At 36.1% G+C, this 27547-nt stretch overlaps 3 protein-coding genes across 9 annotated transcripts in view; all 3 read right to left on the bottom strand.

Annotated features, from left to right (window-relative positions):
• The window catches only part of LOC105056203 (protein MICRORCHIDIA 6), a 28746-nt gene extending 16735 nt beyond the window's left edge, over positions 1 to 12011 (bottom strand). The window contains exons 1-7 of one of the 5 annotated variants that reach the window (XM_019845863.3): positions 11587 to 12011; positions 2077 to 2440; positions 1903 to 1977; positions 1758 to 1792; positions 1092 to 1170; positions 824 to 913; positions 661 to 736 (exon numbers count right to left, since the gene is read on the bottom strand). In XM_019845863.3, coding sequence (XP_019701422.2) covers positions 661 to 736; positions 824 to 913; positions 1092 to 1170; positions 1758 to 1792; positions 1903 to 1977; positions 2077 to 2437 — 716 coding nt within the window. In that variant the 5' untranslated portion in view covers positions 2438 to 2440; positions 11587 to 12011. Of the gene's footprint in view, positions 1 to 660; positions 737 to 823; positions 914 to 1091; positions 1171 to 1757; positions 1793 to 1902; positions 1978 to 2076; positions 6076 to 11087 lie in introns of those variants that run through there. The other 4 variants (XM_073252009.1, XM_010938319.4, XM_073252007.1 and 1 more) reach the window with 4 other exon arrangements.
• A 4462-nt stretch (positions 12012 to 16473) lies between these two features.
• Positions 16474 to 18202, bottom strand: LOC105056219 (protein EXORDIUM-like 7). The gene is given in 4 exon segments (XM_010938342.4): positions 16474 to 16799; positions 16802 to 17323; positions 17326 to 17511; positions 17514 to 18202. Coding segments are annotated over 4 exon segments (996 nt in total). The 5' UTR covers positions 17713 to 18202; the 3' UTR covers positions 16474 to 16710.
• Positions 18203 to 18343: 141 nt separating this feature from the next.
• On the bottom strand, positions 18344 to 25488 carry LOC109505771 (uncharacterized). Of its 3 annotated transcripts, none has more exons than XM_019850006.3 (2): positions 25093 to 25488; positions 18344 to 18663 (listed from the first exon to the last, which is right to left on the bottom strand). In XM_019850006.3, exon 1 carries the CDS (start codon positions 25471 to 25473, stop codon positions 25153 to 25155), a length of 321 nt encoding a protein of 106 aa, XP_019705565.2. In that variant the 5' UTR covers positions 25474 to 25488; the 3' UTR covers positions 18344 to 18663; positions 25093 to 25152. The 3 variants fall into 3 exon arrangements, with proteins under 3 accessions (XP_019705565.2, XP_019705564.2, XP_029123892.2); XM_019850005.3 differs by lacking the exon at positions 18344 to 18663 and adding an exon at positions 21086 to 21396; XM_029268059.2 differs by lacking the exon at positions 18344 to 18663 and adding an exon at positions 21086 to 21478.
• Between the last annotated feature and the right edge of the window lie 2059 nt (positions 25489 to 27547).

Consider the following 27547-nt stretch of genomic DNA (forward strand, 5'->3'; position numbering starts at 1 on the left):
GCAGCATAAATAATCTCAAAATTCATTTTAGAAGCTGTGGAGGGACATGAAACTGTCTCTTACACATAACAGCACACTGTTGCTGTTCTACACAAACTGTTTGTACTATCAGATAGTTTCGAACCTTCTCAAATACTAACAAGCATGATTGGGACAGACAAGAGGATGCAAAACCCTGACCTGACATATTAGTATGTATGTTTAAACTAGTTTGGTATGCATATCAGCAAGCAGAGACAAAACATAGCCATGCACACTTGCATCTTACTAATAACCTCACAAGACTATCTAAAAAGTTGCTAGCATACCTTTTTGTGCACCGGCAGTTGAATGACATATCTTGGATGAAAGAGATGCACCAAGGAAGACAGTTTCTCCAAAGCACATTTTATCTTTCTCAAATACATTATTGTGAATTGATCATCTCTTAAAAGTTATAAAAGAAGATTTTAGATTTTCTGAGATTGGGTTTGTAGAGATTTGAGATTCTTAAGTTAAATATATATTACTTAGAAATTATATTAGTACCAAGGTCTCAATATATCAATAGTATAATGATATCATATCAGACCCTTTGTCTGAAGGCTAACAAATTTGTGCCTTGAAAATAGTCCAGATATAAAATTTAGTAGAATGAGCCTTAAGGTTCTGAATTATGACCTTTCATGCTTGCAGCGGGTAAAAACAATAACGTCTGCCCCAAGTCGCATGGTGCTAGTCTTGAAACCATTTCCATCTGGCCTACATTTGGATCAATCAGTATAACTACAAACCAGTATAATGATAAAGATAACATGTAAAATGATTGGAAAATGATCCATACATTGTCCAATTGAAGAACATGGTTGCTTATCAGAAAAGCCAAAGCTCATGCAATGCCGCAAGGATTCTGGATCCATCCCACCTCCATCATCTTAAAAAAAAAACACCCATGAGATGTGGAAAATTCATCTATGTCTTAAAAAAAACCACCCATTAGATGTGGAAAATTCATCTAAGACATTTAAAAAAAAAAAAAAAGATTGACGATATAAAAGTCATAAAAGTAATTTAAAATTTTTCTTGGTAAGACAAAGCAAAGAAACAAGCACCTTGAATCAGCAAAGCAGGATTTCCATTTCGTGGATTTGCAATTTTATCTATAATGACAAAGGTAGCACCATTTTGTATCTATTCCATGGAAACAACATAAGAGAAATTTAAGTAGATTATTGTAATACAGAGTTCTAAGAAATAGTTATACTGATTTTAGCAACCCTTGTGCAGGCAGATAAAATACACATGGACATGCACACACATGCACACGTGCACACACACATGTGCGCATGCATAAATGTGCCCATGCAGGCATACATTAAGGCCTGCATACATGCACACACCCAATCACACAAGCATGAGCACATGCACCAACACCTAAGCATGCGTGTGCAGCACACCCATGCACATATACATGCACCTGCACCCACCATGCACATGCAAGTGCACTGACACACGTGCACATGCACTCACACAACAGGTATGGATTATACCACATATGCCAACTGAGTACATATACATGCACTTGCACCCATCATGCACATGCAGGTGCATGTGTATGCACACATGCACTCACACGACAGGTATGGATTATACCACATATGCCAACTAAGTACAATGTTTAGTTCAATATTCTATGATATGAAACTTATGGCGAAAATAATAAAAGTTGAAGATAAAGTTAAAGATCTTTGGTGAAAATAATAAAAGTAGATATCTACCTCATCGACCGCATTATCAAGAAGCTCGGCTATAGCTGGAATAAGAGATTTAAAAAAAAAAAAAGCAACACAAATTTTTGTCAGTGAATATTGGTGCAACAAGATAAGCATCTATCAACATACTTTCAGGTCACAATAGCTATACCACCAAAAGCCCACTTGTGAGAAGTAGCATTAGAATGGAGGAATTTGGGATGGACACTTAAATGATTTTGACCATCTGTAAGCACAAAAAAAAGCACTCATATTATTAGCAAATGTCAACCAAGATACTCTGCGAAAACAACAGTAGAGTAATAGCCTGGTGAAAGTAAAATACCTTGATATGCTAGTCCATGAGCTTGTCTGACTTCATAATCACCAGCACTCCAGAACTGCCGGCTCAGTTGTGCAGAAATACCAGTAAAAGCAGATGTATGATCAAGACCATTAATATTAGCAGAAAAACTCTGTTTGCTTGCCATTGTTGATCTATTTGAGACTCCATTTACAATATCTGGGGTTCCTTTTTCATCAAATCTTTCTATTAGATTGCAATTTGCAGGAGTTGATTCATCATATGCAATAGTATAGTATTCTTTCTCTTGAACAACAGTTGATGCTACATGAGGTTTATTATCTTTCACATATTCTACTGCAGTTTCCTTATCAATGCACATGTCTGGAAAGTGCATGTCCATAGTCTGAAAACCAAAAAACAACAAAATCAAACAAAGGGAAAAACAATATGAAGATCGAAATTCAGAAATGAAGCAAATCTGTGTGCAATAATTATTTGCCAAAACATGGCACATTGCTAAGAAAACAATATCATTTCAGAGAATTTAGAGACTAGCTATTCAATTTGAGCAAAGTCAACAGTCAATACAACAGCCTCGGAAAGAAAAATGGCACAACTATTAAATGAAACATCAAAACTCTTTTGGTCTCAAGCCTGAGAAGGCACCACATAAGTCCAGTATATGAACAAAATTATCCTAAAATAATATTTATATAGCTTGATGTAGTGAATCTTGAAATAATACTCCTCACTGATGATAATTTTTTCTTATCTCTTGGAACATTAAGGCCAAGATTGATAGAATAACATATTCGCCTTTATAGCCCTAGAAGTTCTTCATGCCTTTGCTACTGATAAAACAAATTAGTAGCAACCAAAACCCAGTTGATTACATCTTGAGAAACTGCTTCAACTTTCAACACAGCTCACTTTCACTAAACATAATAACCTTCCAAATATTCTGATAAGTAAATATTTCTAAAACTTTGTGAATGGGCATGTTTAAAGTAAATTCCCATCTTAGCACATTTAGAGGTTAAAAGGAAGCTATGCTACATATTTTTTGACATAGTACAGCTGTTCATCAAAATGTAGGTATGACAACAGATCAGGATTCATATTTTTATATAAATAGATATACATGCATAAGCACTTAGTTCAAACAACTAAAATCTCATTCAAACATAATTGTCATTACATTCACAACACAGTTTGTCAACAAGGTACAGAATAGTACATATATTTGCATCATCCATGCCAGAGTTTATTGCTGCATATTGGCTTGTGCCCACATATATAGCTTCGATGCACATTGTAAGTGTCAATAGGTAGCAGTGTGGACCTATATCTCAGTTTCCCAATCCAAACATGTAGCCAGTCATGCTAAAATATTGTCACTAACTTACCATATGAAAAAGGTCTAAGATGACCCTTTTTATTTTAGCTTATTTGAGGATTTGAAAATTTCAATATATGGATCAGACATGAAAGTAGCATTTGTCTTAAAATGAAATCTAAGAAAAGAATCAAGGATACATAATTGTGAGTTCTAATACTACCAGCAGCATGTGAGATTCCCATGGTACTACCAAGTATACGAGCTTCCCATAAAACCAACATATTTTATAGAATGCTGACAGCATGTTAACATGCAAAGAGACACCTGCCCCCATAGTTATTGCTAATAGTGCTAAAGCTCATTTATGTTCCTAATGTATAATCATAGTTGTGCAATGTCATTTCATATATAAATTACCTGAACAGAGTATGATGTACATTTTCAATGACAATCAGATATCTAGGATGATTTGTTACACTATATTGAAAATTTAAATGCATTAGCTAGAAATTATTTTTACTGGTTCAAAGTACATTCATTAGATTTGTAAAAAGTGATTCAAATTACTGTGTTAACTTGAAAAAATAAGTGGCACATTTAGCATGTGGATCCTTTTTTTTTTTTTGCTGGTTTGGATCAAGTATCAATGTGATACAACATGATATGCATACCACGCCAACCACTTGTCCACTTAAGCATCTAGATTTTTTGGTTATTCAAAAAAAGAAATCTCACAAGCATCTAGGTTCTCATGAGTTAGATTGCCCTCAAAATATATGATGGATCAAGACCATCATTTATGATGATTAGCAAAGTTTGATGTACCTATACAAAATTACAAATAAGTCAAAAACTTGGTGTTTTCTTGGCAAATGATTCATAAAGCGATTTCCGAACGGTTGGAAAAAGCTTGGATGGTTATGGTTATGTATTTGAAGCTTGATGTTAATGCACCAAATGAGCACTAGGCATGACAAAAGTTCTAGATCATAGATTTGGATATTCCATGATGCATTTTAGCACAAGGCCTGACCAAGTAAGGATCAAGGTTTCAAATCTTGCAGTATGCCCCTGCGCTGTTCATGTCCCAATACAATAAGAGATGTGGTATGCCACCTATATCTACTCACAATTCACTGAACCACACAATATTCCTATGTCTATACAAGTTGATTGCAGTACATGATACAAGTCGATATGATACAGTACAATCAAGATTTGAAGTTTGAACCAATGTTTAGTATCCCTAAAAAAATTAAAGTTGTTATATGTGATATATTACACTTCAGACATGATTCTTTTAACATTATAATCTTTCAAAATTGTAATTTTTATGCAAACCACTGAAAATCATTACATACATATGTTAGAAAGAATTTGCTATATTTTAGAATGATGCATGGTTTATTTCCTTGACTTTTTTTTTCTTTACATTCTTAATCTTTGTTGGCATACTTCTATTAATTTACAACTGCAGCTAGATACAAAACCTTTAAAACTGCCAAAACTGTTGATTGGATCCCATTTGGTCCAAAACTGAGTTTTTGGACCAAAATTTTAAATATAATACTCAATAGGAATATGAGCAAAGTCCAACATGATAAAACTAATAGATAAATTCCAAATTTCCAACCTATCTTTTACCAAAGAAAAATACCAGGAACCATCAAAAAATATGAAGCAAGCACCAGTAAGCAAGGTTTTAAATACCAGTGCGAAAACCCATAATGCTTTTTTGACAAAACAATATGGTATTGGTGGGGTATTAGTACCGGCAATATATTCCAAATTTGTAGTACTAAAAAGAATCAAAAAAATATCAATACTAACCATATGGTCAGTACAGTACTGTTGGTATGCACCATTATTGATCAATACGACCAAGACGTATTGGCATTGATGGTTTTGGCATCCCAGCACTCATATCTATGCCAAATTCGCAATATAACAGTATAGTACCGATGGTGTAACAACCAAAGATCTCATCCAAAAAAGCTAGTTAAGAGTTATGGGTTCTTTAGCCTTGTATAAATTCCTAAGATCTCTCCAGTGTACAACTAATACAGCAATAAACACATGCTCTCATGAGCCACATATAACACCCCCCCCCCAAAATTGACCCTTTAGCATCCTCACTGGATTGCACCCAAATCCAATCAGATCTAATAGCAAACACCATGATCGGCCCATGGTCAATCCTAAAAGGGTCGATGCTGCAGTGTTCCCAACTCCACATGGGCCATATGCCTGTCCACTCAGATACCATTTTTAACAACCTATAATTCCACCTAAAAAGACTAACTGGAAGTCATTATTTGGTTTTTTAGCCCTGTATAAGTATGAAATATCCTCCCAATGCATAATAATGTTAGACAAAACTAAGGGTGGCAATCTATGGGTAGGGCTGGGTTCTGCTCAAGTTGAGATCATATATCAAGGCCCATAGGGCTTGACCCAAGCCCAACACGACCCACCAACAAGTCAAGAATGCCCAACCTAAACTCAACCTACAACAAACCTACTATCCCATTTTACATGGCCCAAGCCCATCTAATCCGGGGCGTCATATTGTATGATAGGCTATTTTTTGATGGTTTGTGGAGTAAATCACATGACATAACAAAATAAATAAAATAACAATACGAATTACAAATCTCTAAACAAATATTGCATCCCATGGTGCACATTCACCCCAAATTCCACTACTCATATATGTATGTATGTATGTATGTATATATATATATATATATATAGAGAGAGAGAGAGAGAGACATGCACACACACACACACACGCACATTCATATATGTATGCATATACACGCACGCACGCACATACACACACGCACACATATGTACATATATATATATATACATATATATATACATACATATATGCATACATATGTGTGTGCATACATATATGTAGATACATGTGTACATACATATATGTAGATATATGTGTACACACGCACGCACACACACCACACACACCACATATATATATATATAACAACATATACCCTCCCTGACCTAAACCAGAGCCAACCCATCGGTGGGTCAGGATTGACTAACACATAATTAACCCAAGACTCAACAGGTCAGTTCAGGTCAATTAAATTAGTCAGGTCAAAAATTGCTACCTAGACTAAACACAGCTACATGGGTCCCTACAGATGGTACCATACCGACCTACCAATTTCTAAATCCCTACTGCTAAGGGACAATCATGAAGTGAAAAAGTGAAGTAGACAAATAATATGTGATATTCAAGCACTAATAAAACATAATAAAAATCTCGCGACAATTATACAGAAACTTTATTCTTTGGAAAGAATCATGACCCAGGATAAATAGTATAACACTAGTACAGAATAAAAAATATGTAAGATTTGTTTATAGTTATTACAACTAGTAAAACTAAGATTAGCATCAAAAACTAACAAAGTTAGGGACAACCGTTTCACATGAGTTGAACATTCACAACTTTGGCTAGATATGACTCCTAAATAAGTAGCTAATTTGATTCAATTTACCAAACAAAAAAACAATGAAGATTGTCAAGAAGAATACACTCAGTAGTAAAATATGAATTCATGATGTTATCCATGTAACGAAACTTTCACCAATACTTGTACCAACCTAGATGAAAAAGGAGGAATTAGTTTGGCGACTGGTTCTTAAAAGCATGTCAAACTATGAAATGAATCCAAAGACAATATTTGTGATTGCTCGGCATATCTAGTTGAACTAACATCAAAAAGCAGCCCCAAACATGAACACTCGGTGAAGGAGGATTCAAAAAGCCAACCTCAAGTAGTTGTGCCAAGGCTCCATGGTTTTGATATGTTTTGTCCATATTATAGAATTCCTTTATAAATACAAGACAACTTAGTACTTATAATTGAGACTAATAGCAGAGCAATTGTAAAAAATTGGACATTGTTTTATGCAATATTATGCAAGAATTCAAATCCTGAGGATCGATACCATATTGATAGCCAGGTAGTATGATACGATCCTCAATACAGGAGTGGTAAACCTTAGTGCCAATGAGCAAAGAAAAAAGGCATATTGAACTATATAGTGTTAATGTAGGGTTGATAGGCCTCAATACAAGACTACACCAACTAGACATGTTCCAGTACCCCCATTGAACACAACCTACAAAATTCTAGGGGATAAATATGTGATGGTGTGTGTGTGTGTGTGTTGTGCACGTGTGTGCGCTTTGATGCCCATCTAAAAAAGAGAATATCAAAAAAGGAAGAAGAGATATATATTATCTAACAAGCAAATCAACAGAATAGCCATGAGTTTGTGAGTTGTTTAAATTAGTTAGGTTAATTCAAGGTTATTTAAGATTTGTTGAGATATTGAAGTTCATAATTGACCATAATCAACTTATATTCAAAACATAATGACACTTAAACTACCCATATAACCTAGATAACTCCATATTAAAAGAACACTTTCTAGAAGTGTCTACATAACAAAGATTACTTTATATTGAAACCATAAGGATGCTTTGTTTGAAATGTTCACATGTCCTTGATAACTTTATATTACAAATACAAGGACACTTTGCTTAAAGTGTCCAACACTTGAAATTAATAGTCCCTTGTAGGGATGGCAATTAACCATTCTTGTCCCAAAAATGCCTCAAGGCCAAGCAGGGCGGGTAGAGTCTCGGGGTAGGACGAGGTAGGTAGAGTTAAATGAAGCAGCTTAGATGGATCAGATCAAGTAAAGCTACAAAAATCATTTTGTTTACATACAAATCATTTTTTTGCCTTCAGGAGAGGACTTGTGAATAGCATATACATCTGTTTTAGGCTTGAAGCAGGTTTTACCTTTACCGATACTCGCCTCAAATCTGCTTCAGGTCAATTAAAACGCACACCATTATGGTCAGATCGGGTACCTGATGTGGCAGACTAAATTGCCAACCTTGGTCTCTTGCATGACTCTCCAAAAATAAAGTTCCAAGTGTAAATAGTTTTTGCTAACATAAATAGGACACTTTAAAGTGGAACCAACTATTTCATGTTGTGTGGTGCCATGTCCAAGTTTCCAAAAGTGTCAACACTTTTAAAAGCCTGAAAAAAGGAGTGTCCATAGGGCTGTACGAGTGATTCAAGGCCAGTTAGACTTAGGCATACCAACCCCTCATATACCAACTTAGGGCCGGTATGCTCAATGTTTTGCTTATTAATGCAATGTTTATGTTTCAAAAGTAGAAAGATTCAACCAATATTTTTAAGTCCCAATGTGAGAGGGGATCTTAGCCATCCCATCCGGTTCCTATGGACTCGTTTGGTTGATGGAAAGTGGAGGGGGAAAGAGGCAGTTCTTGAAAAATGGAGATAAAGCATCTTGTTTGGTTGGAGTTTTAAGAAAAGAAAGAGTAGAAAAAGCTCTTCCCATAGGAAGTCACTTCTCACATTTCATGAGAAGTGAAAATCCATAGAGGAGGTGGATTTTGGCACTTCCCATAGGATGGAAAGTGATAGTACTTTTTTCGTTTCCAAAATATCCTTTTAAGATCCACAGCTAACATTTTACAAAATATCAATGGATGGTTAGGATGAAATACTGAATAGTGATATAATATTATATTAATATTATCTTAATATTTATATAAATATAATATTAATATTTTAATATTATTATATTTTAATATTTACACTAATATAATTTTTAATATTAATATAATATTTATATTAATATATTAATATTATATTATATTTAATATATTTATATCTATATTAATAAATTTATTATATTAATATAATATTTATATTTATATAAAATTTAGGAGCAAAAAGGTATGGTCTTATATTTACTAAGGGTATCATAGGTATTTTACATAATTTTTTCAAGAAAATGAGTGCTCAACCAAATATAAGCTACTCTACAATAAGTCACTTTTTCATGATCAACCAAACATGTCAAAATTCTATTCTCAGAAAGTAACTTCCTAGAAAGTTACTTTCTGAGAAGAAAAATTCTTCCCACGAACCAAACAAATCCTATGAGAAAGGGGACTAAGACAGGATCGGGACTCCAAAGCCCATCCACATGGGTGAGAAAAAGAAAGAGGAAAGAAAGAAAGAAAGTCAAAGAAAAGGAAAAAATGAAAGAAAAGAAGAAGAAGAAGAAAAAGAGAGGAAAGAAAGGAAAGGAGAATAGAAGGAAAGAAGGAAGAAAAAATGAAGAAAAAGGGCAAAAAATAAAGAAAGGGATACAAGACAGCAAAAGGAAAGGAAAGTAGGGTAAAAGAAAAGAAAAACAGAAAGAAGAAAAAGAAAGAATGAATGAAGGAGAGAAAGAAAGAAAAGAAGAAAGGGAGAAAGGTAAAGGACATCATTAGGACGCATGACCAACACCGTCATTAGGATGGGGCAGGACAGCGGCTGTCCCATTCCTTGGAGAAACCAGAACAATTCCATCCCATGGGATTTAAAACCTTAGATTCAACAAATAGTTAAACTACATATGCAATCTTGTTGATCCAAAACTAAATTATGAAAATAATTATGATTAATACAATTAGTTAGCGGTACAGCAAAACATGTACCTGTACAAAAATAAACTTCTAAAGCTAGAGTAGCACAATAAGTATAAGATAGTTGCTAAGAAATAAAACTAGAAGAACCAATATCAACTTTGGGATTTCATACAAATCACATGGTCGATTAGAATATTTAAATCATTAGTTTTGTGACAAAATAACATCTCAATTTTGTAGTTTATGGTCCATAAGTTTGTCAATGCAAGTAAAAGAAGTTGGGGTGCAGGTATAGCAAAACAACTCTCTCAAAATCAATTATAGTGAAGAAGTGCTTGGAAAGCATGTACAAGTGTAAAATCTTGAAAAAAATTAGAAATAGGTGTTCACCCCAGTTCTACTCCGGTGAGAGAGCTTCAATTAAATTGGATAGTTCAACCAACCTCGGCATGTGATTATGCAACATAATTCTTCTTTTCTTTTGTTTTTTCTTTAGATATTTTTATCAAGAGGGCACAATAGTAGTGAAGCATTTCATACAAGCATATACAATGCTCCATATTTCAACATATAGTGTCCAAATAAAAACATTTATAATATAGCAAGCACTTCTTGAACTTCCAAAATCCCAAAGTACTTCTCAAATCTAGGGCATTTGACTTCCTTAGGATCGACTTTTACGAGGTTAAACCACTTTATAATCTAAAGTGATTTGTTACGAATTCGTAGGGTAAGCTTGCCGAAAAGCAAGCAAGGAAAAGGATCACTCTATAGATGATATGGTAATTGAACTTACAGTTTTATTACTATGATAATTTGTGAAACTTCAAGCACATAATCCACATTCATATCCTCCTTAATAAATATGCTTCTTAGGATCTCTGCTATCTACTGCAATGCTTTTAGGACATCAGAATATGCACCAAGTACACACCTAGCACAGAAAATCTTCCTCAATTTTACCTCTCCCAACGATAACACAAGCCTAGATTCACAAAAAGAAACAGCAAAAAGGCAGTCAAATTTAACCTCTACTGATTAAACATAAATCCACAATAATGAGTTTTGAAGAAACAAATCAGCAACTTGGACAAATGAGAGGGAAAATAATGCAAGTAGGAAGTACACTTAAGAACACTACAAACAGAAGTCAAAAACATAAAAATTGATGTAAGAATAGCAAAAACATTAAATAATGTTTACCATTGTTGAGAATTTGGAACCTAAGTGAGACTTTCTGTTGTTCATGAAAAAAGGGTAAAAAGTGAAACAGTTGGAACTTGAAAGGAGGAAGAAAGGGGGAAAAAAACAAGGGATAAAAAAAACCAAGACAAGAAGAAGAAAAAGAATCAATCCAAGTCTCAATTAAAAACCCAAGAGAAAGCCTATTAAGGCAGGTCACTCATTGAGTCCAAGTATAAGAAACAACCCTATAAGAGTCCTAAACAAAAACAACATTGCTATTAAATATAGTATTACAGCTGTAATTCAATCTTGAATAGGAAAAGAATCCCGAGATTAACTGCGGCGGATTTGGAGGCCCGAGATTTCAGCCGCTGTTAGCGAATCCCAATCCAGGCCCAAGAATAGTTTCCTCAAAACCAAGAAAGACATATTTTTGGTGACAAATATCAAATGCAGGACACTTTTGAAGGAACAACACGGATGGGTGTTCTCTTTACTAGGAATTCATCAAGGGTACCTAGTTGCCGGCCTATCCTCTTCCCACCGGTTCTTGAGGCCTTCTTAACGAATTTGAGCCGCGGAATCGATTGAATTTCTTCGGCCTTTTTTCGAATTGAGAGAAAGCAACAAAGAAGGGGAGGAAACCATTAGCGGAGCTGGAGGGGGAGAGATTGGAAACCCTAGGGTAGAGGAGAGCAAAGTAATGAGCTTCGCCTTTCTCTTCGACTCGCAGAGAAGTTCTTGAAGGAGATCGGGGAGGGTGCCAACTACGTGGGATGAGGCCATTAGCGGAGTTGGAGGGAAGAGAGATTAGAAGCCCTAGATCTGACGAGAGTGAAGTAATATGCTTCGCCTTCCTCTCCGACTCGCCGAGAAGTTTTCGAAGGGGATCGGCGAGGGTGCCAACTCCGTCTAGAGAACGGTAACAGTTCCTACGGATTCCGAGCAACTTTAAGAGTAGGTGAAAACGTGTTGACCGTCTGATCGATTTTGTTGATTTTTCTCGGGACAATGCTTATTATCTTTTCATTAAAACGCATGATGTTTGATATAAAAAATAAAATAAAAAATAAAAAATGATAAAAAAAATTGATAGATTTTATATTTATTTTAAAAAAAATAAAATAAATATTATAAATAAATTGATATTTAATAAAATATTTAATAAATTTTTAAATGATGATAATTTATTTTTGACAAAAATATTTTTAATAAAATTATTTATATATATATAATCATTAAATTTGTTTCGATATTTTTTAAATTTATTTAATAAAAAAATTTATAAAAATTATATTATGTAAAGAACTACGTAATTATAGTCATTATATAAAAACTAATTGAAGATGGCAATACTATCTTGATATTACAAAATTATTTTATATTGAAGAATATATTTATAAATTTGATCATATTTTTATATAAATTTATATCCAAAGTTCCAACCAACATATTAATTTTTTTTCAGTATTATTTTACTGAATAATTTTTTCACCCATCAAACATAGTAAAAATTATTTTTTTTATAATTATTTTTTTTGATAAATAAATTTCAAGTATTATCATATTAATCCGTATTTTAATATATCCCAACCAAATGGATGGATCCTAATAGAGAAGAAAAGATTTTTTCTTCATAAATTTTTTTTTTTTTCACCTTCTTAGCAACTAATTTTATTTGTTCCTGGATTTTCTCTTATTATTTTCTATGAATAATTTTTTTGGATAAGAAATTCTCTATGGATGGTTGATGAGCCAAAAAATTATTTATTTCTAATTATGTATGCAAAGGACAAATCGCTTGAAAAATAAAATAATTATGAAATACATTCTACCAAGTTTCTTTCTTGAAAAGCCAACAGATATTTAGGAAGGACTTTTTCTAGAACAAATGTTAATTTAACATATGTTGATCTCTTGTAATTTGTTAATACAAGATCAGCCAGAAAGGAAAAAAACCAAGACCATTTCTCTTAGATTGCATTTAAGGGTTAATAAATCTGGTCCATGCTCTATTAACTTGAACGAACCCACCCTCAATAAAAAGATTTAGGTGAATTCTACTTTTTGGGGCGGTGATGGTTGAGCCCTGTTGGTTTAGGTTGAATTAAGTAAAATCAATAATGTACAAAATATTGATTCATATCCAACTCAATAAGAAATTAGATTAAGACATCTCAACTCATCCCCACCCATAGGGTATTTTACATCACCTATTAACCCTAACCTAATATATTTTAGGAGACTCGATTCTTGATAATCCTAACTTGACCTATGAAATTCAATCTCTAGAATCCTTACCATCTAATTTTTAAATGATTTAAATAAATAGCCCAAAGTTTATTTTTTCAAAAAAAATATAGTATTAAAAAAAAATCAATTAAAAATTTTTATCTAAGAAAATGACTTGATGTAAATTATTTCCATCCAAATAGAACTTTACTCTCATACTCAATGAGCCACTCCAATGACCTCAAGAAAAACTAACTAGCTCCGAAATCTAATGTAATTGATAGTTCTCTAACTTTTTTAATGTAGTGCGGTCTACTATTTTTTAAAGAAAATAAAAATATTATATCGAGCGATGGACATGGGGCAAACAATATTTTGGGATGTGTGTATTTTATTTAGTTTTATTTTTAGTTAGGTTCTAAATTAACTAGGATTATGATGACATATTTGAAATTAAATGTGATTTTTTTTTGTTGTGATCTTTTTATATTCTGTTTTGCTTTACTTTTAGTCATTCATATGAATGATGGATTAAAACTTGTATCTAGTTGGTGGATATGGGTTTATATCAAATAAATGGGTCAAATTATATTTCCTAACTAGATTACAAATAAGTTGGGGATGCATTGGTAGTTTTTTTTTAAAAAAATTGACCTAGTTCTATGATGAATTTCTTTTTTATATTTTTAGTTCTATCTTGTTTATATGTATTGACTTGTTTGTTTTGATGCTTATGAATATTTTATCCTTTATGTTCAATATTAAATTATTTTTAGGATATATAGTTTTATATTTCATTTTTGTCTAATATTTTATTTTATTTTATTTTTAATTTTTTTTCTAATTTATTTAATTATTCATGTTTTTTAATTATTTAATTCTTTATGCACGTTATACTATAAAAGGTGAGTTCAAACTATTTAAATAATATCTTTTATTCATTTTATTATCCTTTCTTCAATACATCCGTCACTTAACTTCAAAATATCATCACTCATAAAGGAAGAAAAAAAAAAAGCATTTCTCAATAAATCTCACCTCGCGTGGCACCCATGAAGGTCTATATTTTCTCTGCGAGAGCCCGTCTAGATATTTTCTCTAATTTGGACAAGAAAAAAAGGATCCAATTAAATATGTTGAGTCACACAATGAGATATATGGATGTCTAATAACCTAGATTCAAAGGAAAGAAAAAGTGAATGTACTTGTTAATGGCAACCATCCTTCTTTTCTTATTTTTGTTCATTCTATTTATTTTAACAAGAATTGAAATACATTGGTACAAGATTCTGCAGGCCATTATTGTCAAAGTTGTTTATGCCCTTATTGGTCACTTAATCACTCCGTCCTATCAACAGCCTTACACACTAAAGCTACACTTGAGGTACCAGTTCTATCATGGTGGTTTGGAACTAGAGACTATCATATTGAGGTTTTGCTTTAAACGTGTCAAATGGCAAGCATAACTATCACAAAAAAGAGAAGGAAAGGGGCGATCATGATTGGCTATTTGTTTTGCATGTTTTCTCCCTTTTTTTTAGATAATATTTAAGCCATTAGATATCTTTGTGTCTTGATTTTATGATATGACAAACATGCTCGGGCCCTCTATTTTTCTTTCAAATTAGAGAAGATTTGAAACCTCAGATTTCCTAATTTTTTAACAAGTTCAATTCTATTCGGCAACTAGTCTAATAAGGAAACTCATCTCTTTTTGATCTCTATATATTTCTCTTGATCTCAAGCTCCAAGTAAATCTCTCTCAAGCCATCTCTAGTCTCTCTTTAAGCAAAACCCAACAGCTTAGCATCTATTCTAATTTGGGTTTTGACAACTCATCTCTCTTGTAAATCTTTCTCCACCTAAAATCTCTCCGCATTATATTTAAGCAAGACTCTTGGTCAAAAAATTGAATCTATTTTTTTGATGAAAAATAATCTCTTGATTTTATCTCTATCATACAAATCCTATCCTCGTTTTGAGCTACTATTGTCAAGAAAGAAAACGATGAAGTTCATTGACAAAATTAATAATATTGAATAGAAAGAGAATAAAGATCGTATTTAATGATGTGTCATCAATAAAATTCACTTCTGAAAAAATACACTAATGCTTGCAAAAATAGTTTGTTGGCTTCTATTGGATCTTAGTTGAGATACACAATATCTACCTTGATTGATATGAAAGTGAAACATTCCAAAAAATATTGAAAGGACAGAATAATGAGTGATAGTGATAATGAAACTTACATAAAAAGAAACTATTGATACCGATGTGATTTCTGAAACCAACTGTGTGATTCTTGAAACCTGATTGCAAAAATAAGAAAAAAAATCGGATGTGCTCTTCGTCACCTACAAGCAGTACTTTGATTTTCTAAATCTAATTTCAATATAGAGGACCTTACAATTAGTCTCAAATGTATTGAAAAATAAATTTATATGGAGTATCCTTTTATAACATGTCTCATCTATCAGAAACAGTATTAGAGTCAGTTATGGAGAGTATGGTCATGTATAATTTGACTTTATCACAACTACCATAAAATATATCCCATTACGAAATCTAGATTTATCTTGAATCGAAATTCAAATCAACTTAACATAAGAATTTGACTTTATCACAACCACCATAGAATATATCCTATCAGTATCTAGATTTATCTTGAATTGGAGTTCAAATCAAATTCAAATAACTAAAACAAATTCTGAACATATTAGCATGAGGCACATCCCTGTGGCTTAATTGGATAAATTCCAGCATTCGCTTGTTATAGTTCTTAAAAAAAAACACTCCAAAAAACTTTATCAACTGATATAGATATAAGTACAAAGATTGCATTATAAATTCTAGGCCTCTTGAGCAGCCTAATGCTGAAGAAGTTTTGCTCTAAACAAATTGGCGAAAAAACGAGAAAATGGCAAAGTTGTAGTTTTGATAATTTAAAAAGATCCCGTCTCCCATCAGGTCTCGAATTCGCGTAATTTTTAAGCCGTTGGAGTCCTCTTCAAATAAACAGATATCTAATAAGCCTTGTTTTCCAGAAAAATTTAATATCGTGATATTTTTGATTTGGGCCACGCTGTGTGATTTGGCTAAAACAACCATCGGATGAAGGCCGCGTGATTTCTCTTAAAAAAACCAAAGAAAGCAAAGCAGCGCTGCGCTCTTGATATATATATTTTTTAATTAATGATTTATCCTAAAACATCATATTTTCTGGGAAATATAACCAGACACAATCCGTGGAGGTCTCCGAAATTGCTCAAATTACTGAAAGACACAAACCAAATACACAAAATTCTCTCAAATTAATACTATAGAAAGAACAAGGAATAAAAACGAAAACAGCTGTCCTTCTCCATCCCCGAAGCTGGATCAAGATAAGAAACCACCCAAAATAAACTCCTCAGTGGATTGCATTAGGCCCAAAGCAACTCTTCCTAACAGGATCCCACACCCACTGGACTAAGAACCTCCTCCCCTTCACACCATTCAATTGTAGCCCTCCCCCTCCGAACTCTTATACACACTCCCCACGTACCCCCCACCACCTCCTGTCCCATAAACCCCGATGCACAGGTCGGCGATCTCCGTTGGGGCGGTCGGATCACCGCCGGCGTACCATGCATTGATCAGCGGGTTGCTCGACATCTCTGCCAGCTCATGCCCGATCACGCTCACCATGCCATCGGCCCCGACGTCACCGTTCGGTGCTCTGAACACTTCCATGCTGCGGCCGCTGGCGTTGTTCCCCGCTCCTCCGACGTAATCCGGCGATGCGAAAGGGTACGCACACATTCCAGGACACTGAGACCCACTGTGGCCAACCCATGCGTACGGGACCGTCACTCCGACGATCGCCGGAAAGGTGAAGTAGTGGAAGCCACACACTTCCCTGCAAAAGTCCTCCACTCGGACGTCCGGCGACGTCAGTACCAAGTACAGACCATTATAGGCGTCCAGTGGCAATGGCTGAGGATATGCAGCGACCGCGGACTTGATGACGGATTGGATAGCCACCGGGAGAGCGTCGTGCCGTGCGAGTACTCGGAGTCCCGGTGCTCCCCGGCGAGCACGAAGGTGCCGGTTATGTTGGATCCAGTTTGGTCGGTATAGAGGCGGACGGTGCGCCACCAGTCGGCGACGGAAGGCGAAGGAGAAGGGGAGGAGAGGGAGAGGAGGAAGTCTTTGATGATGGCTTCTTGTGTGGATCCCAACGGCCATACCAAATGGTGTAGAGGTTGGTGGGGGAGGAGGAGAGCACGGGGCCCATGTGGTATGCAAGGTTCACCAGCTGGGAGGAGCCTTCTAAGTAGTCAGGTTGGTAGGGCTTTCGGTCTTGCCAAGAGAAGACCATGGTGGAGAAGAGGGAGAGTGAGGAGAGCAAGAGACAGCAAAACTTGTTCATCTTTCCTTTGTTTCAAGGAGATGGCAATCTCTTGCATATAAGAGGCTCAAAGCCCTTTTAGAACTTGCATCAAAACTTTGGCTCTATTTTGAATCATGGCTAGTGTAATCATTTTGTCTAATATTAAATGATAACTAGGTCTCAATAGCTTTTTATACATTGCTTCAATATCTGGAGGAACTAAGAACCATGCTTGTGGATGTGGTGCCACCATCAAAGTAGCGGTGGTTTAATTAAGGATTGGAATCACAAGACTGGTGTACCAAAACCAAAGTGCCGTCTCTGCGTCCAGAAGGCTACTTGACTTAATACGTCGTTAATTCTTTTTAGTTTCCAAAGGGCTAGGGACTCATGACATATAATATTAAGTTAAATTCCTGAGGTCCCTTGTCCAGATTCCAAGGGTTGTTTCTTTGGTCTTTTTCTAAAGTCCGAACAAAACAGAGGTGAATAAAGGTAAGAGTGAGTGAATGACACAGCAATCCCAGCATGTGAAGGCTCCTCATTAGCTTCTCTTTTGCCCGCAATGTTCTTTTTCTGATCCATGACTTCAGGATAGGTTTGACTCAAAAGGCAATTGTTATCAATCCCTTCATGAGATCGCGCAGTGATGCAAGGCCTCAACACACCATGTGCAAGAGTAAAGCCTCTTCATCTTCTACATTAATTTAACAATAAGATACAGGACACCGTCATGTGCATTTAACTACTGGCCATTTTCTATTCATGTTAAGCTTGTAGAATCTGATTCATCTGGTTAGTTTCATGAAAAACTCACCCAGAAGCTAAACTCACTATTATATCATTATACATCAAGAAAGAAGGCATCCGTGCCGCCGTCCAGGCATCGGGTTTAGATAAGAGCTGACCTTCCGAATCCAATGAGGCACAGTGACGACAATAAGCCTCCAGTGTCTTGATCTTTCCCAAAATGTATCAACTCTGTCAACACTGTATCAACAACAAAAAGAATGACATTTTATAACTGTAGGCTGATCAACATGACATGCAACCGCAAACAGAACTGTTAGTCTGTTATACACACATTAATTTCAGATTAATTGAAATTACTGGAATGCTTTCATTGACTGAGTCCCATTAAAGTAAGAGCACTAAAAAGAATGATAAAGCAAAGAAACTATTTTAGATGAGTCAGACATGCAGCAAAGGCCTGAAAAAAGACATGGGGAACTAGATAGACAATAAATCACAAGAAATTATTCACCCCATCAACTGCATAGATGGGACAGCGCATAAAGCATTGGTCTGAAAAAGCCTCCCAAACACTCTCTGTGCTTGCTTTCTTCCAAATAGTGTGGGGGGAGGAAGGACTGGTCAAATATCCATCATAAGAAGCAGAACTACTCAGATTATAGCACCAATCCATGCTTTAGTTTTGTAGTATTTAGTAGGATAACTCATTAGTCGAGCACGATTTAAGAACTGATTGAGGACATCTGTAATCTGTACCCGGAAATCCATTGCCATTATTTTATATACATTGTTGTTTTCCAATTCAATAATATATGAATTTCCTCTGCCCAATGCTGATCCACACAGCTGGTCCACCAGAAGCTGAAAGTGTAATTAATGCTTATACAGCATCAGGACAGAATGATTTCTGTGAAGTTTCACATTTTTATACAACAGATTCCACTGTTGTATCATAGTTTCAGATTGCCTGTCTTGTCCTATGAACTTTCTTGATCAATAAGAGTAACCAGTTGCTGGTTTCACCAAATGGACGTCTCAGAAAATCGGAAGACAGCCAAATAGGAGCATTGCTTCATGAAAATTTCACAAAGTAGCAAATGGAGTGATAGTTATACTGTGTTTAAGGTATACTGGGGCTTACGCTGTCACCAGAATTTCCCGTAAGAAGAAACAAGGTTCCTAATCAGCAAAATATGATGAGTCTAAATATAGCAGCTGCAATGTAGCAAAATAACATAATATAAAGCACTGGAAAATTTATCCAAAAAAGACTCATTATTGACAAGATTACTTTGAAAGTTCAGGAAATTAATTGATTCTAGCTCAAGAGGCAAGCCCCTTGAGACAACCTTTCACCATCAAAAATCTCTTGGTAGTGGAATCATGGGACCCATGGTCAAAAAGTGAAGAACAAACACAATGAGTATTATTATGCATCCACTCTGCAAGACTATAACGAAGCAGACTCCATATCCAACCTGATACATCAGCACAACTAAATAAGCAAGAAATTTTCAAGAAAAATTTCACCCATTAATGCAGTTACAGGCTGGAAACATTAATTGAATTCCAGCCAAAAGAGGTCATTCATGTAGTCGACCCCACATACTCATGAAGTAGAATGATACTAAGCCATGCAGACATTTTAAAAGTGGGACCACAGGCACCAGGCAAACTGACCTGAAAGTGTTCCACAACAAGAGGAATTTTTCATATCATCCACCAATACATCAGGCACATTTATCCTCCGAGGCCTTACTTGAAAGTGCACAAAATCTTTTCTCAGAATCAAGAAAGGGAAAATCAAAACAGTTCCGTGTGGAATCATCAATGGTGGAGCTGTTTTCGCAACTCGCACATGTAACCTTGGGAGTATTTAGGAACTCAAGATATTTAATGTGCATTACAATGAGAGTGGACCACCATATCTTGAGGGCAAATTACATTGCAATGTGATACTGCACTCAACAAGCTCATTGTAAAACAGATCAAAAGATTTTATATGCAAAAGAAAAGACATACAAAGATTTGAATAAAGATATAATCTGATGTTAGAACACATTAAGAAGAAAAGGAAAATAACGGGGTCAGGGGGTTTGATCAAGTCCGCAAGCAAGAAAAAGAAAATAGTATGTTAATCCACCAATTTTAGAAAGAAAATTAGAACTCTACTTCAATACTTATGGTTCGGAATCACAAGAAGTGACAGCATTTTAGAGGACCATGGCCAACCAATTTGATGTTTTTTATAAATAAAGATATACTTAGGTTATCTAAGAAGAAATGTCTTATAAAATGAAACGAAAGAAGAAATGTTTTATTAAAAGGAAGGGAAAAAGAAGAAGAAGAAGATAGTTGTGGCTTTTAAATTTAGCTGTCAGCAACCGTTTAATGCATTAGACTTTCTAAATATAGCCCTAAAAATAATTTCATATGAAAGAAAGAACCACTTTTTAACCTCACATCATATTTTAGTTACATCAGAATTCACTTCAACTAGGCATAGTCCTTCTCCAGAACACGCTGAAGAATAACAGTCTTACGCTCCATTTTTGTATCTCCAAGGTCTACATTAACATGAAGTGCTCAAAAAAATGAACCATCGGATCTTGTCCTTTGATCTTTGTCTGATGTTTTCATTTGATAATCAAGATATGAATAAAGAGTAGGAATAAATTACTTTATTGCCAGCAAGAGCTCAGGATAGCGAATCTTGTGACTCCATTAGTCTGGCCTTACAATAACTGATATTCCTGGATATCATCATTTTTACAGGACTTCTGAACTGGGATATTCACTTCTGTCTCTTCAAGAACCTCACTACTAGGATCTTCAACAAGTGGATCATGCCCGTTGGATGCTTCATCCATTACATCAGCTTCATCAGAACTTTCTTCCATTAAATCAGTGGTTGCCTTTTGGTTTTGCCAACATCAATAAGATCCTCAAAAGACATTGGCCATCTTCTTCCTGAGGCAATCAATCACAGCACCTTAGTTCCTTTAATTTCATCCCATTAGTTTTGAAATAAGCCTCCATGGTGTCAGATTGACTGGAACAAATATCACTCAATCAAAACAGGTCTAAATTATGATGTACATGAAAATAAATTTGAAGCCTGGTCATACTAAGAAGACACTGGGTAAAAGAGAGGATAGAAATTCTGACTGAGTCAATAATCAAGCAGAATGAGATAATAGCATGGAAGCCATCACTAAAAGAAATTCTATTTAATATTTGAAGTTAAAAATCACAAAAACATTGGCCTTTTTAAGTACCAACAGGGGCCATTCTAATCAATATCCTTTTCTAATGCTGTTATGAATCAACCTATCAAAATTTAGATAGAAGTTTTAAATTTTTAATGGCAATAGTAATAGAGTGGAGCTCATCACTTCGTGAAAATAAAAAAAAGGGGGCAAAAGAATATGAATATTTGTCTTAAGATATACAGACTATGGACTTGCAACTTGATCATTGGGCAATCAAACTGACTTTGTAGGATCTCCAAACGTATAGCCCTAAAATTCAAAATACAAAAGAAAGAACTATTGCTAGCTCATCTTATGATCTAATTAATTGAAATTGATGTTAAGACAGAAAAACCAGAGCAGACACTAAATAGCAAATACAATGATCCTCAAGAATTCAGCAACCAGTCATACTCTCGAAGACATCCCAAATATAGTCCTAAAAATATCGAAGCAACTGATGAAAAATAAAGAACTATTGCTAGACCTGTCCCATGTTTCAGTTATAATAAAATTCATTCTGCTAGGATAGACTTATGGAGGAGCAAATTAAAAAATATGATCATCCTTAAGTGCGGCAACTTATGCTGCATATTGGGGATTTCTCTTAATTTGATCAACACCAAAGCTATCAGTATGTGCTAGTAGAAGTACACCCACATGGCCCCTAATTATCATCAAATGCTGCTTATGAGTGAGTTTGGCTTCCAAATACCAAACTGTTCAACCAGGGGTGCATCTGCCATGCTCATAAAATAAATTCCAATATAGGTTTAACAAGAGGATGAAATGAAATGATAAACATTAACACAGAGGTGCAGAAAGTTTTTATCAGCTTTAGTAAGGTAGTCAATCCAATAACAAGCTTGGTGTGTTTGTGGAAATTATTTTCCAGCATGACCAAATTTGTCTATACAACAAGCCATTTATTCTAACGCACCCTAATAAGATAGAGAGAAAACCCTATTAAATTGCATTGCAACTGGTGAAAGACATCTTTCCCTTGGCCATCTTAACTAAACACTGGAACCCAAAAACTTAAGCTGTCAGTGAACGGCTCAATAGACCTTAAGAAAACCAGACCAGACCAGCACCATTCTTGTTAAGCCTGGGTTGAGGTTTTCAACCCACCGAGCTACATGGCCTAGTTTCTCATGCTTGATTAAAATTGGGCCAGGCTTGAACTTGGAACTTTTTAACTCAACGCAGGCTAATGCACGTGTGTATATATAGATTATCATGGTGCTATATCATCAGCATAAAGAATCGACCTTTGAGATTATATTCCAATAACATGGAGTATGTGCTATGCACTTGAACTGAAGCATATACACATGATTCTTTTGAAAACATCCTTTCTTATATTTATTCTTAAAAAATATTTTTTACAGTATTCTGAACAATTTGAATGGGGACTCTCACTTCTTAGATTGGGACCCTAAAGTTTTCCTAAATTCAATGATTAAGATTCTAGAACACTTTCTAGATTAGAATTCTAAGAATTTTCTAAACCCTCTCTCTCTCTCTCTCAATTGCGTACGAACTCTACAAACAGTAAGATCCAATCATAGAAACCTCCCACTAAAACAATAGAGATGAGCATACTTATAGGCCGTTCAATTATTGGAACACTACAGGTATTCTTCCATGAATTTGAACAACTTCGTTTACAAAGTAGTGTCCTGCTTCCCAAAAATAAGTGGAGTAGACTCACTTCTATCAAGCATGCTATAGTTCCTTAGATATATCCAGGACTGACAATTAGCAAACTCAAAGTCCTATATTATATATGGCAAAATAAATATTATGTTCAAATTGGAATGAACAATGAAGCTGCTGACTTCAGATGTGGGCAGATCCCAATCCACATAACTGAATACAGTAAAACCTTTAGAACAAAAAAGGGGAAAAACAGAATATGATTGGAAAACCAAAGCATGATTGAAAAGGTTTATGCCTGTGAGCAGAAACACGTTAGCTTTGTATTGCTTTCTGATAGAATGCTTATAAATCATAGTCATCATGGAAATGCAACAGCTCATGTTTTGATTTGAGAAGAATGGTCATCTAGATAACCATTACTGAATTCACAACAGAAACAAAGCAAGCTATGCCACATGACCAAGTTGAGGAAGCATCCTTGGCCAGATCTCCAACAAGGAGTATCAAAAGAACCAAGCTACAGAGACTGCATCCTACTACATCAAATTTGAAGCAGCATATGCCATTTTGTTTGATATCAAAGCAAGAAAGAATGCACCAACAGGCATCTTGGATACCAGTAGTTATTGACTGTCTCAGGAGAACTCAACTGGTATTGTTAACACTATACACCACAAATAGGATTGAAATATAGAATCAGCAGGGATAATTAACATGATACACATGTTGCTGGGAAAAAGAATGTTGATGGCGCCCAGATAATAGAACCAAAAGGTGGGAATGTTGACGGGCACAAAGAAACTCTAGATGAAAGAACCAAAAAGTGGGAAAATTTTTGCTTATTTCATGGCACTTTAGAAATCTTAGTTCCCAAAACCGAGTACCATTAAGCATGTGATACCCTGTAAAAAAATATCATTTCTAAGAAATAAACGCCCAATTGAAATCCAAGTCCTAAATATAGTCAATGTGATTTAAGAACAGAGCCTTGTAAGAGATGTTCAAGGACCACTTTTAATGAATGACACATCCCAAGCAAATCAAGTTCACATGAGTGTGCAAGATTTCTTCTATGTTTTCCTGCCTCTCATCAAAGGTTAAAGTTGTTTCCCATTTTCCAATGCAAGTAATACTTTTAAAACTGGCTTTCATGTCAGTCACTGAAAACTTGAACAATGAGATATGCAGAAAACTACTATGCCACGACAGGGTAGAAACTCCTGATAAGTGCAAATAGTTACTGTTAATGACTAGATGTTCAACTTTCTAACTTAACTCAAATAATCAGGACTCAGATTTTGACTCCCACCTAGAATTTCGAAGGTAGTTTGCACAAACTATTAACTAATTCATAAGTTTAACCATCAAGAAGTGGAGAAACAAGTGATACAATTCTTGCCAACAAGGGACCAAAAATGTTTCTTTAAGTTAGAACTCTGGTAATTAAGTTTCCATTACTGTTTGAAGAAAATCATTCAAAAACCCCATACATATAGATTCTTCACAACTTTGCCAAGGGAAAGAAAGATCATCTATCATAAAAGCATAAAATCCAACAATAAATTCTTTGAATAGAAAAATAATCCAATAGCATCATCAAATTCGCCAACATCTATACTCTTCAATCTAAGAAAAAAGGGGAAATATTAAAAACTGATATATGGTCAGAACTAAAATGGACCAAGAACAAACTCCAATGGATGTGATCAACCTAAAACACTCCAACATCCGAACTATGGAAAAGAATACTTACCAAAATTAAATTAAGGAACAGAAACGCGTGTGAGATGATTAGGGTTGCAATTGGCACTAGTTATGATGGTTCTTGATGGGAGGAGAGGCAGATGGAGAGGGAGAGCTTGGCTTGCTGGCACTGCGTCCGCTTGAGGGTGGTGCCAGCGCTGGAGCAGAGGCTCCGAACGGCCTCCGACTCCTCCGGGCAGCACGCCGAGACCATGCACTCTGCCAGCGATCGGTTGAGGTGGCGGCACGACGCCTCCCGCTGCCAGGGGTCGCGGATCCGCCGGTGGCACTCGAGCAACGCGCGGAGCAGCGCTTCGCACGCCACCGCTTCTTCTCGCCTCCTCCGTCCATTGGAGACTCCCCTCTCGTTGATGCGATTTGGTTCGACCATATAGAAGCGACAAGCTCGATCGCTCAATCCTGGATATGACCGGCTTCTGTTCTGTTTTGTTTTGTTTTGTTTTGTTTTTTTTTTTTTTTTGGTAAGGCATTGTTTCTACTATTTAATATGAGTACAATTAACAAATCAAAAAAAAAAATAAATAAATATATAATATATATATATATATTGATAAAAAAGAGACATCATCCAAACTTTACTAGAATACTGAATAACAACAAGACCATCAGTCCACCGTACTGTTCGCCTAACGATAGATATGCCAAATTTTATAGAAGAGACGTCTCCGCATCAGACACTGGATATCACGCACCATGGGGTTACAGGTAGCAGCACATCATGAGGCCCCTGCATCCAAGCCACTAGTGTATGAGTCCCCCTCCACAACCAGTTGGTCGGCCCAAAAATCATTCTCGCATAGACGATGCCTTTCCAGACCGCCCTCCACTTTGCAGTGGGTACCGTAGTATCCACAAGCTGAACACCTCAGCCACGATGAACGAAGTCGGGGCCATGGATCATAAAGCCAGCGCCTCCTCTCCAATCGGTCACACTACCATCAAAATTGACTTTCAGAATGATGGAGGTAGGGGCTCCAGGAGAAGAAGACTCTCCTACGCGCTCTAGGAGAAGGAAGGGAGTCCTAGGTATCCTGAGTTTTGAAGGTCAAATCAGAAGGCACAGCATCCACAATCTCCATAGCCTGGGTCATAGCCCTCTCAAAAACCATCCTTGCAACTGTCAAGTCTCCTCAAAGACACCGCATTCCAGCAAGCCAGATATGAAAAGCAATAAGCTGCTTTAGTGGCAACAAGTCTAGTGGCCTCAAACTCTGTGCTCTGCCTCAAGTCCTCTAAAAAAACTAGGTAGGCTGCTCCATAAAAGTATCCAGAATGGGGGTAGCTAGCTGCCACACCCATCATGCTCAGGGGCACTAAAAAAGCGTATGCTCTAAGATCTCAACCTCTAACTCGCAGCAAGAGTATGCAATCAGAATGTCCATCCCTCTGCACTTAGCAAAGCTCTAGTAAGTAGCCAATGCCAAGAATCTTCCAAAGAAAAAGCACACCCTGGGATAAATCCGGAGTCTCCAGATCTATGCACCATCCATCAACCTCCTCGGCTCACCTCTGTAAATCTCATAGAGCTCCTAGAAATAGCCTTAGAAGTGTATGAAGACTGCCAAACCTGGATTCCGGGCCCCAGGATGGAATCGCCTGAGACAGCACCCTCTTCGCAAGTGAATCGTCAAATAGCCTGCAATCAACTGCGGTTCCATCTCTCTCCTGTGGCTGAAAAAGGTTAGACACCCGGCTCTATCCCAATCTCAGTGCTGAAGAAGGCCGACCATCGAGTCAAAGGAAGCTCGGACAACATGGGTCATGCAAGAGGTCAATCGACTGTCCATCACCCAAAGCCACGTCATATGGGCCAAGACATCAGGAGCACGATGACCTATCTCCTTCCAAATGTTGGAGCTACTCCGACTAGCATGGATCTCCCCTCACGGCTCCAGCTGCCATGCCTGGTGCACATCATCATACTCCATGGGCTATCAAGCTGTAATAAAAATCTCGCAGCATGACGGGCAATCAATACCTCACGTCGGACTTGCAGAGACTGCACACCCTGACCCCCCTTACAGATCGGAGGCACACCACATCCCAAGCCACAATTGAACACCAGACCCCCGCCCCTTCTCTGTGGGAGCCCAGAGAAATTTCTAAATTACTGCTTCAGCCTCATCAAGGTATCTTCGGCATAATGTATGAGACAGAAGATACATAGAAATAGCATTGAAAACTGACCTGATCAGGATAACTCTGGCCATCATCGATAGTGCCCTGGATTGCCACCCTCAAGTCATCTACGAATAAATCCTCCAGCTCAGTACGCTCAGACATCCGAAGGGCCTTCCTATGATAGGAACCTGAGGTAGCATAGGACTCTTGAATGCTCTATCATACCAAGAATCTCCTGATGCCTGTCTAAAATTGAGAAATTCTTTGTGCACTACAGGCGTGTAGAAAATCCATGTGGAGCGTACCGTTTATGTGATTGGTCC

This window comes from Elaeis guineensis, chromosome 2 (assembly GCF_000442705.2).
Source record: "Elaeis guineensis isolate ETL-2024a chromosome 2, EG11, whole genome shotgun sequence".
In the NCBI taxonomy this organism is placed as follows: domain Eukaryota; kingdom Viridiplantae; phylum Streptophyta; class Magnoliopsida; order Arecales; family Arecaceae; genus Elaeis; species Elaeis guineensis.